At 41.9% G+C, this 12,286-nt stretch overlaps 1 protein-coding gene across 3 annotated transcripts in view; it reads left to right on the forward strand.

The window, feature by feature from the left end:
• Nucleotides 1–1,040, forward strand: part of BTBD11 (BTB (POZ) domain containing 11) — a 176,403-nt gene extending 175,363 nt beyond the window's left edge. For all 3 annotated transcript variants that reach the window (XM_010585357.1, XM_010585355.1, XM_010585356.1), the window contains one exon: nucleotides 737–1,040. In XM_010585357.1, coding sequence (XP_010583659.1) covers nucleotides 737–946 — 210 coding nt within the window. In that variant the 3' untranslated portion in view covers nucleotides 947–1,040. The remainder of the gene's footprint in view (nucleotides 1–736) is intronic.
• The last annotated feature ends 11,246 nt before the right edge of the window (nucleotides 1,041–12,286 follow it).

Here is a 12,286-nt window from a genome sequence, read left to right on the forward strand (position 1 = left end):
GAGCTTGGAGCTAGCAGGAGCTGACCTGGGCAGGAGGATGGGCTGAGCACTGCTCTCTACACTTGCATGGCTTATCATTACACCTAGAGTGGAATATCACGGCTATACTCTTTGTATGACCACAGGATCTAGCCAGCGGGTGACGACCGGTATGGGTCACCCATCAAATGACCAGTACGGGTCATTTAAGGTTTGCTCACGCATTACAGTATCCCTGCCTATTACCCTGACGCAGTGTCCAATGTAAGGGAGATACTGACCGCCCCAAACCACATGCTCCACAAACCTCCATTTCTTCTCAAAGCATGAAACTTTGCATGACAGGTTTCTGCAGTCATATGTCCCATCCTTGCTAAGGATGGCATTCGTGAAACTTGGTCTGTAGTGTGTTTTCCCAAACCTGTAGTTTTCGGGTGTAACTTTGGGCATGAAATCATGGGTCTGCTGAACTCTGTGGCAAAAATCCCACCAATTTCCAAGGAAGCAAAACTTCAGCCCCTGGAAGTTTGTCTCCTGAACAACGAGGGCTTTATAACATGGAATTGTTATCAGAATCATCAGCATAAAATACTGTTTGATTAACTCCTTCCCCTCCACGCATATATATCCATAAGTGTTACTGTGCCTGTCTGAAAGGCTTACTTTGTGTATTTGTTTGTGTGCAGCTCTTATGCACTGTATTTGCTGAGTGGGTTTTATCAGAATGGTTATCTTTCTCTAATTTCACTTCTTGTAGTTTCTCGGAGTGACAGAACTTTCTTCCTATTGTGAAGGCTACTTTCTAAAAAATATGATGGTCCTCATTGAAAACGAAGCTTTCAAACAGCTGTTGTATGACAAGAATGGAGAAACGTCTGGTCAAAATGTACTACAGGACTTACAGAGGACGTTGGCCACAAGGATTCAGTCAATTCATTTGTCTTCTTCAAAGGGCTCCATTGTGTAAAGCTGAGGAAGACGGTAACCCTCTAATAAAGACCCTGCAAGTTAAGTCTGCTGTTGCAGTTGCTTAATCCCGTTGCGGTTGCTTAAATGACTACAAAAAAAAAAAATTTAAAAATTCTACTTCGCATCCAAATAGTTCTGTTTTGGCCAAAGGTGCTGTGCTGGGACTGCAGCCCCATTTGGATGAGGGAATATAGAAAACAAAGCTCCTCTGTGTTTTTGAGCGAACGGGGTATAAGAGTATCCAGTGAATCGCTGTTGTACTCAAATTTTGAACACACGCACATCGTCGTGGAGCTCGATGCCAACAAAAGCCAGAACTCACATCAGTGAACAGCAGAAGCCCCTGCCTGAGCAGTGGTGCAGGGAAACACCCGAATTGACCGGTTAATCGTTTAAGGTGGATTTGTTCCAGTGTTACACATTTAAGAACTATATCTATCCTGGAGTCCATTATCTCGTGCATTTAAGAAATGTAAGAACTGTTATTGCTGTCGAGCAAAGATCAACTGTATTAGAGAGTGGGTAAGACTGTTACAGCTGAGGAAATATACTGGCAGATTTTTAAGGGTGGGAACTTTTTAAATTGTTCATAAAAAATAATGGGGTGGCCTTGTAGTTTAAAAACTATTTCTTAAGCTTAAAATTTCATTTTCGACAGAGCTGTGTTTGAGAATCTATGTAACATGTTTTGTTTTTTTAAATGGTAAAATGTACATTGTGTAAACATATATATGATCAAGTTTTGCTTGTATTCTTTCCTAGGGTGGTATAATCTTGCCTAACAGGCTATGGTTACACCAAAGAGGTACATTACCCAGACTATCTCTAATACAGTAGTGGGGGGGGGCAGGAGAACTGCATGCTACTCGTGATTTGGGGTTAAAAACAATGACAAACTCAACATGCATTTGCATGGTAACTGTACCTGTGAAATGTTACGTTTGTGCTTTGTTTCGCCAAGACAAATGCAATGTTACTTCTTGTCAAACTTCATTTGTGAAATTAGCATATTTTTTTATTTGGTGCGATTGGTTGTGATATGATACCCCTGGAGACCCTTCTCGAGATGCTGATTTCTGTTTGTTACAGTGAAGGGATAATAACAGATCTTTACTTCAGTAATGTGTTGATACTTTGCTACTGGCCAGAGATTGTGTCCAAGTTAGACTTTTTTAAATTATAATTAAATATGTACTATAGAATGATTTCTCACTGTATCCTGAGAATGTATAGGTTATCTACAATGCAGGGTTTGGGTGGGGTGGGATGGGGGATGTGATTTAATGTCAAAGCTTTGTTTCTTTTGCAGCATATTGTTAGCAAGACAAATCGGCTACGTGCCACAACATTCCTGATGCTCTGTCTCTGAAATCCACAGCAAGAAGTAGGCAAAGATGTTGCCTTCTCCATGGCAAAGAGACATTAATATATTTATTTTCTAGCATGCTGTTCAGAAACTGTGCCCAGTTCATAGACTTTAGAAGTTTTATTTTGACAGTGCATGTTAACCTCTTGTTCTTTTGTTGAAGTATCTACGTCAGGTGCTCTTCCATGCCGATAGCTTTTGGCATGCTCAGAGAACACAGTTTTGGCTTTAGTAATCAACACAGTAGGAAGCTGTTTTATGACTATGAGGTGTAAATCCTCCTGTGTGCTTCGTCTTTTAAAGCCTCTACAGTTCCTGCAACAAATTACAAAAATGTCTAAACTGTCATTAATGTCGCAGAGACACAGTGTGTCAGTCAATTAGACTTTTTTTTTTCTGCATAGTAGATGTTCACACAAAATGTTGTCTGGAACATTTAGGTAATGGCAACTTCTATGTGAATGTTGCGATCTTAGAGAAGCGAGACCATGGTTGATGCAGTAGCAACACGCAGGGGTGCTTGTGTCATTTGGTGTGGTCCTCATCCATGGAAACCCATCCTTTCATGTCAGTGATAACTAGATAGGAGCAGACCTCACCCCACAGCTTCATGGTTTAAAATAGCAAAATTTTTCAACCAATAATCATGATACTAAAATTCTTCCCTTGGGTACATGCGTAGTGCCCAACGAAGTCATCGGGAGTTGCATACGCATATATCTGTAGGCAAAATGGCTTTTATCTGGGGAACATGCCCACAAGTATGCTTGTGGATAGTCTGGCATCTAATGCTATAATGATAGCCACGGGTGTTGTGCCCCTGTTTCTAGCTCAAATACTAACTGTGCTTTGGTAAGGGGATGTAGAGTCCTGTGTGCACTTGCTGCCCCTGGAAGGTGACGTCTTTTGAGCATTTTGTAGGAACCTGCCTGGACTCATTAGGAAGGAGACGCTGGTAACCGTGCTAGTTGTTCTTCTGATGAGTTGAGAGTATCTGTGGTAACATCTACTGGTTTTCTTTCAGAGGTAAAGGGCTTAATATGTCCTTCAGTGGCCGTACATGAACGGAGTGGTCAGTGTGTTTGGGCACTCAAAGGCAAACACGAGCCAAAGGCTCTAGGGACAGAGCGCAGCTGCCTCCGAACACGCGCTGCGCAAGTCTGCCAGCAGAGCTGCATCAGCCCGTGCATTCGTGTGTCCCGTTGCTCCTTCGGAGGCTTGTGAATCTGGATGGCTGAGTACAACAGAAAGCATGGCACCCGCTGCTGCCGCGAGATCTGCTTTGCTGGTGTCTAGCAAATGGTAGGAGAGAACAAGCCCCAAGAAGCTATCGTTCAAAGCTGTTACAGGAAGAGATTGCGGCTCTTGATTTATAAGGGAATAACTTTTGCCCTTCAGAACACTGGTAATCCCAAAGTCATAGATGTATAGCTGAAAGGAACCTTAAAAAAAACAATCATGACTTTCAATTCTTATTCGACCTGTGACCCCCATCACTTTTGCCAGCAGAAGAGCCAGCCCCTGTGTAACCCTGGCATTTATTTCTCCTGGAAGTAGTCAGCAGGCCTTTGTGGATCCACAGACCAGAGTTTGAAAACTCCAATTTTAGTCCACCTCTCCTGCTGTGAGGCTGGTGAGGTCTAGCTGAACCACACCAGACAGTGTGCAGCTTGCAGGCTTTTCAAACGTCCAGCGACAGGCATCCATGATCTTCACCAACCTCATAATCAGAAGGTTTTCCTAAGAGACTATTTGGAATTTTTTTTACTGCAAATTGAGCCACTTTTCCTTCAAGCCCTGATTGACAGGAGGAACAGATGATCTTACAAGATCTTCTTACAAGATTATTCTATGTATGAGAGGAATTATCCTACTTTCCTAGTTCCTTTGCTGGTATTTTCTAGGTCTCTGATTTTTGCTGGCATTCCCCTCATGACTCCCCAATTTCCCCAAAATGCAGTACTCCCACAGGGGTTTTATACAGTAACAAGCAAAGCAGAGTAACTGTCTCCTGTGGTTTATGTAAAGCATATCAGAAAATATATCCTGCAATATTTTCTACAAGAACATCCCATGGCTGACTTTGATCTAGTCTGTCTTCTGTTATAATTCCTGGGTAATTCACTCACTGCTGCTTTCCCAGGACTTCGCATTTTTATTTGTGCATTTGTTTACTATACCTTCCAAAGTATAACACTTTCAACTTGTCTTTAGTGCATTTGTTCTGCTTTAATTGGGGCAATTTCCCCACTTCATCAAGATCAGTTGCAATTCTGATCCTGTCTTCTAGCCTGTTTCATAATCTCCAAACTTTATTGTATGTGGCTTCATGCGTGGATTTTTCATTCCATTTATCTGGGGCTGAGGGGGAAGGGCTCTGTTGTCAATTTAATCTAAAAAGCAGTGTGAGTTTCGGCGGGTGCCCATGAATACCATCACTATCAGATAAGGCTCTTTCCAGCAGAGCATTTTATTAGCATTTTTTTAGAGAGATGTTGTTACCATCTTAGAAAATAAAAAGCCTTCCACTTCTTTAGTCTTTGTATGAGTTGCAATAATTTACAAATTTTGAGGGAAAATATTGCCTCCAATCTAGGTGAAATGGAAAAAAATACAACATCATTAGAAAAACTTGTGATTTTCTTTTTCTTTCTTTCTTTTTTTTTTTTTTTTTGTTTAATCGTAACTTTCCAGCCTGTAATGTGTGGAGGGCTGTTTCGGTTCCTTTCCATCTGTCTTTTTTATACGAATCCACTGCTGAAATATTTGAGGACTTATAGGCATCCTGCCCCTGCCTCACTGCAGATCTTTCTTTCTGCCTCTCTACAAGGGTCCTCCCTTAGTTTCCAGAATTTCCTCACATTTTCACTTTGCCTCACGTGCTGCCAGTTTCCACACTTCCCAGTTTTTTTTACTCTAGAGCCCTGCTGGATCCCTTCCCAAGCCCAGAAAGGGTATCTGTGTCCTCCTGAATGGGCGGTTTTCCAATAATTGTCTTGAGAGTTGGGAAGAGAAAAGGATGGGGAATGTAGGAGGGCAGAGGTTTTAGACATCACAGAGAAGGGCTGGTATTCTTTTCACGACAAATTTCAGCACTGTCTACTTGTTTCTCAGATTTTCCCCTGATATATTCCTTATGCCTGCTGTCCTCTAAACACAGCTGGTGGCCAGATGCTCTCCATTCTGGAAAAGGGCCAGCTTTCTTAATGGCTAAGACTTTTTTTTCCCCAGCTAAAACTTTGCCTGCTTGGTCTCAGCTTCGGAGTAGATTTGTGCAAATGTCTGTTAAGACAGGGGAAACATCTTTAAAGAGGTGTGAAGGCTTAGTAGCCAGGCTTCTATTGGCACCAATGAAAGCTGCTTGCTGAATCCTCCACATGCTGCTTTTGACACTGAGCCTTTTCGTATTGAATATCCACTGGCTTCATACCAAACATTGCACAAGTCCTGGATGGGCTGCAGTGTGTGGTGTGCTCGGGGCTTTCAGAAATTCTAGTTTTGTTTCAGGGCGTAGCACAATGTGCTGCTTTTTGAAGATTAAAAGAAAAAAGGGAAGTCCTCAGTTTGTACTGAAATAAAGTGCTCTGAGGTGGTGCAGTTAGAAAAAAGAAAGGGCATCTCTTCTTCCCCCCTTGTACCTATCTAAAATTAGAGGAGGGTTCTGTAATGGCATGCAGTGCAACTCTAGGTCTGTGAGGACTCAGGCATACAGGATCCTGTTTAAGTGGGGTTCTTGTGTTCAGGAAAAATACAGGTGGTGTTAAAGTTCACACAGCCACATACTCAATGCAGGGCTCAGGCCATCCTAGAGCAAAAGCCACTCCTAGTATTCTTTGTCTGTGGGTTAAATCCTAGGAGAAGCTGAGAACCTGCAGAACTTGTCGAAGTCAGCTGCAGGTATTTGGTGTCCCTCAGGAGCTGACTCTGTCTTGAAAATATTGCTGCAAGATGACATCCTGAAGCCTGCATTCACTAAAGCTGCCTCTGAAGTTAGTGGATGAATTTTTTTTTTTTTTTTTTTGAAGAATGAGAGTTACCTAAAGTCAAAGACTTGAAGATAGTTTGTTTGACAAAGTGTCTTTCATGTGAGGCTCTGCAAGCGCTGTACAGAAATGAAGGGCCTGATGTTGCTTTTGTCCTCTGGCCCAGAGATGTTGAAATAGATAAGCATTTAAAAAGCTGCTTAGGATTTGTCCTAATATTTAATACACCAGCTTGCAGAAAGTTAGCCTTGAAATAGCATTCAATAATATCTGAAACCCCCATAGACGAGCACATCATTAATTTTAGATGTCTGCCTACAAGCACATTTATATCTCTAACTCGCAGCACTTCCAATCACATCTTCCATACATTTATAACAAAATTAATGTTTTGTTATTTTTTAACTTGTTATTTATTTTGAGGTGGGGACTGTTACCTTCAGTGGCTGAAAACTGAGGCTGCCCACTGACCAGATTATCACATTTTCAGTAGAATTGCACCTGACCTACCATTTATAACTGGCCTCCAAGGGCAAAAAATAGCAAAGCTGAGTCTTCAGCTGTGAGTCAATGATCCGTGAGTTCAATGAGACCGCTGCTGAAAACATTACAAATGCAATGCCCAAAGCAGAAGGAAAATCTGGAAACCCGCAGAAGCTAATGGCCATTTGTCAGCTGCCTTCACTGAGCCTGAGAACTGGGGAAGCAAGCTCAGTGTGGATAGGAGGGGGGTATTCACTTTCTTTTGGTTGCCATTAAACTGTCATTCTTTCGGCTTGGTTCAAGGTTCCTTGCATGGAACAGCCATGGATGGCCTAGTGTTTGTTTATCTTAGGTGCATGCAGAGGGCTCAAAATGTGGTATCTCATGTTCTCAAGTCAGTAGTCTCAGTACATGATGCTTTTTGTGCTTTGCTTGGACTGCTTGTCACTAAAACACCCAGGAGACATGGCAGCAACTTACAAGAGAGGTTGCATTGTCTGGATAGGTTAAATTCTACAAACGTCTTGTGTTTTGCAAGCTATGTTGTTTAGCTGACTAAATCTGTCCACCTGATTGTACGTAATGTACCAGAACAGCAATTTTGGTGTTTGTTTTCCTTTGGAGAGGCATTTTTCATCCTTCTTCAGGCTTACAGTTTTGTTCTTTCATCCTGAAGAGATGACACTGTGTGAACGGGCATGCTTAGATTAGGCACAGGTTTCTCTCTCTGTTGGATGGCACGCTAATGAAGAGGTCTTGGTAAGGGAAGATGATTAGGTACAAGAATTTGAATGTCTAATCCCAGATATTTGCCTTAGATTCCAGAGGCATAGTGTTCCCCTTTTCCTGCTTCATTTGTTCTCCCAACTCAGAGCTTCCATGAAATCAGAGGGGAGGGCAGAAGGCAGCGCAGGAGGAGAGGAGGAAGCAGCCCCATCTCCCAGCCCTTGCTCGGCATCCCCAGCCAGCCCAGTTGGCACTGGTCTCTTCAGAGCTCACACAGAGGGTTTGCTTGGTCCCACTGCTCAGATATGGCCATGGAGCTCTAGCAATTGGTAGTTTTTCTTTGTCCTTATAAATATCTCCAGTGCCGCAGCTGCAAGATCAAATTTGCCTGAACCCCTTTGTGTGTGGTTAACTTTGGTCTTTCCACTTCCCATCATCTCTGCTGCTGTGTTTTCATTAAAACTTCCATTACTCGGCTTTGCCCAGCACAGTGAGAGGCAATCTTGTTTCTTATTGCCTTTCTAAAGCAAACAAAGACAGGGAAAAAAACTCTCTGAAATACCCAATCAGAAATCATTCATGGTTTAAAATAAGCCACATTAGAAAATGGAGATGCTCAGACACACACAAAAAAGAAAGCCACGTTAGAAAAAGCCAGTGTGTTAGGAGGTCATTTTAATTAATTAAGGTCAAAGCCTTTACACCTCATATGTTCTGGCAGGGACGGATTAACATGGTTCAAAACATCTGGACTTGTTCAAGCCACAGGTTCAAGAAGAGTCCAGCCTTACCCTTTCCCCTTCCCAGCAGTGGATAAATTGACTATCCTATAGCTTACTACGTGAGAGGCTTTCAAATGAGCCTTTCCAAAGTCTGGTTCTCCCTGTTCTGCGTAGCTTTTGAAGAGCTCACAGCACATCTGCGGGCTGAGATTTGCTCCTGAGCACGGTCGAAAGCCCCTGTGCCCCAGCGCTGGCTGCGCCTCACTGGGGCAGAAGGTAGGAAGGAGCACAGGAAGCCCCTGGAGCCTCATCAGAGGGAAAGCTGCTTCCCCAGCATCCAAGCATTCACTTGACCAAATACCCTGCTTCACCTGCTCAAGCCTGGGTAGACCACTGATAGACAAATTTGGGACAGTTGGTTCAATACCTTGGGAACTGATTTTTGCCTTGCAATTATTGAGCCAGTGACTAACTGTGCCATTTGGGGACATGGTAAAATGTGTGGTCTTCCTTGAGTTGTGAGTTTATGTCTATCCATTGAAGAATACAAGGACTAAAGGAAAGTATCTGAGAGCTTTTTGACCTCATGTTCCTGGCTAACTTCCAATTAATACTAGAAAAACTCGACCTATTTTAAGTCCCATCAGTACATTTTGACCAGTGTGTTGCTTCCGGTCCGTATTTCTCTGAGTGTTGCAGCTGCTGTACAGCCGTATGTGCTGTACCAGTGGGGAGTAATGATGCCTGAGCATTATGCATACAGTAAAGTAAATCCCACTCTGCAATGCAGGACATTCCTTCTACTTATCTCCTCAGCATTATGTGGAAGGTTGAATAATGCATCTCTGGTGTTTAAAGCCCCAAGATAAGGTCAATGCTCTCTTTCCCCACTCTCTCTTCACTCTGCCAGCTTACCACACAGCAGAGGGATCCAGATCCTGCGTTTTTTGAATCATAGTGAAGACCAGTAGAAAAAAACCCACAGGAAATACAACATTCTCTCACACCCACATACACATACCCAGTAACAGGTGGGCTACTAGAGTGTCCTTGAGTCTCGCTCACCTGAAAGCTTGTTATAATGCCATTTGTGCATTAGTTATCCTCAAAGCAGACTTTTGGTTAGGTTGAAGTCTAGAAAGCATCTCAAGTGGCATTGTAAAATAATTTGTTCTGTATCATCCAAGCCGTGCATTTTCTGCTTCTTTGTGGGTTTTGGTGTTGTGTTGGCTGTTTTGGGTTTTTTTTAGGGAAGAAAAGGTTAAGCATATGTAATGCTTTGGATTTTCTGTCCATAGTTATCTTTGTGTGTTTGTATGTGTGAGAGAGAGGGAGAGAGAGACGGACAGTAAATAGATCTACGGGATATGTTACAAGGCGTGAAATCATGTTTGTAGTGAGTTTTCTTGTTAATGACAGTCAGCCTTCCTTGATGCTAGGCATTAATGTAGTATCCATTAGTGCAGCTAAACCTCCCTCTGCTCCACTTTCCCAACTGGGTTTCATTTTGTACCTAGTTTAGCATTTATAAATATTTGATACAAAGTTCAAGAAGTAATTTACATGTTAAATGAAAGATATATGAATGTTCTAGGAAAAATACAAGTTAAGATGCTACTATAACATCTTTCACAAACCAAACATGAAAGCATGATGAAATTTTCCCCATTAAAATCACTGGAAGCCTTTTTATTGATTTTTCTAGTCTGTGGATTAGGTCTGTTTTCCATCTCTCTTTCATACTATGTCACCTTTGAAGTCTTTGCACATCTTGCACTTTCCAAGCCGAATGCATATCTGTAATTAGAAAGCACAATCTTGATCTTTAAATGGGGAAGCAATCCTTCCTCTGTCATCCACTTCTGAAGGGCTGGTTTTGTATCTTTATGTTTACCATTGAAAACAACAGCTGAATGGGGAAATCCCAGTGCGAGCATCCTGAAAAGATGAAGAGCTAGCACTGTCTGTGGGAAAACTCTTTGCTTCCTTCCTCCCTCTTCACATCCACTCCCACTTGTCCCTGAGATGTCTTTGGACTTAAAGCTAGAAAAGAAAAATGAAAATAAGAGGAAAGGATATGCTAGCAATAAGATGGTTTCTAGAACAGTGCAGAACCATCAAGTGTAATCTTGGCTTTTTGCAGGTTTTAGGCAGACTCCTAATTGCATTTGTTACGATTGTTATGAATTTGGGTTTGGTTTTTTTTCTAGCAGAGTAGTTTTGTTTGCTGCTGTCCATTGTTGGGGTTGTATGGGAAGGTTTCACTTCATTTTTATTGAGAAACACATGAAAGATCACACAACCCAACAGTAATCGTCAGCAAACACAGAGATATTGTCCTCCATCCCACAGCTGTAGCTTAAATGCTGGTTTGTGGCTTCACAGGCATGTTTGAGGCATCTACAATTAACAACACAGGTGAAACTTTCTTCCCCTTTGCTTATCCATTTATGATGGATAAAAATAAAGTAGCAGAGAGTCAGAGTATAGACAATAGGATGGCAGATGTTTTTCAATAGAGTATAGCTAAGAAATACAAATGTTTCTGGAACCAAATATTTTTCCTCAAACAGACAGATAGACATCTGTAGCTCGTTCAAAGATGTCAGTCTCTCAAGTCTGTTAGATGCTTTTGAAAATTGCCTGTTTCATGCTGTTAATGTTCCAGAGCAAACCATTCCACTGAAGACACTAACTGAGGGTGCTCTGAAACAAGGTAGAAGGGAATGTATTTATGGAGCTCAGCCATAATTTGAAGCAGCAGCTTTTATCCACTGTGTCCACAACTTGAACTTTATTTTAAAATGTGTGTTTGTATTTAAATTCTTTTGATTTTTTTTTTAATTACTGTTTTTAAAATGAACATAAGTTTCCCTGGAGTATAATGTATTCAGTGAGCAAGATCAGAAACCTTTACGTGTTCTATCACATAATCAGGTCTTTAGCATAAAGGTTGGGAAAACTCTGAAAGCATCTTCTTGAAGCGCACTTTAGGCTATCTTAAACCCCATTCTGTCTGATGCTGATCCTTTTAAAATCTCCAGTGAGATTATGATTCATTTGTCGTTGCTAGATGTCATTTTAACATTGTTAACACTGTACAAAGGCAGGGCAGCATGTGAAACCAGCAAGTTGGTTTTTTATTATTGTATTACTCTGAAAAAGAGAAAAACTAACCAGATCTTTGTTTCTAGTGTGAAATACTCTCCTTAGCTTGAGAGGACATGTGCAAATCCTCTGCTTTGAATGCCTCATTATAATCAAGTTACAAAATGGAAGAAAATGGTATTAGGAAAAGATTTTTGAGAAACTTAGCTCCAGTGGTGCAGAACATGCACTTGTTAAGTCTGCTCTCTCTCTCTCATGAAGTCAGTGGGAATCTTTAATGGGAGTTACTGCAAGGCTGTATGGTTTTTTGATGCACTAGCAGATATAATTTCCCATCCAGTCATCTGCACAGTTGTGGTTGGTACACCATAAAGGCTGAAGGCCAAATCCTGCTGTCATTGCACACAGCAGCCCTACTTCAGCAGGGATCGTAAACATGTACTTATGTTACATGAGTTAGTTGCACAATTTTGAGGTTTTTGCTGAAGAGAAATGGGAGAGGGTAGGCTTTCCTTCTGCCTGTTGATCACAGGCTTTGCATTTCCAATGACTTTATTAGAAGCATCATATATTTACATGCTGCAGAATGAGGCCTGCATGGGGTGGGAAAGATTTTTATGAGTTTAGACCTGCCTAAGAAAACATCAACCATTCTAATTTTAGACAAGTTGCATTCCATATCCGTCTGTTTAGTGGATCAGTCTGATGTTTACTGCTTAGTAAATTACATTTAGTCTCTTTTTTTAAGTTTCCTTGAGGGCTTTGCCTGCCATCAGCTAGTGTAAAATAGTGCCAAGGACTTCCAGACATACCCTTAGAGCCAAACTGTGCTAGCTTCACATACCACAGTCCCATCAAAAGCAATGAAAGCTGGACTGGGCACATGAACTGCAACCCCCCCCCCCCCCCCCCCCCCCCCCCCCCACACGTTCCTCCACCCCCTCCCGTTG

This window comes from Haliaeetus leucocephalus, unplaced genomic scaffold (genome assembly GCF_000737465.1).
Source record: "Haliaeetus leucocephalus isolate CR32 unplaced genomic scaffold, Haliaeetus_leucocephalus-4.0 Scaffold101, whole genome shotgun sequence".
NCBI lineage: Eukaryota > Metazoa > Chordata > Aves > Accipitriformes > Accipitridae > Haliaeetus > Haliaeetus leucocephalus.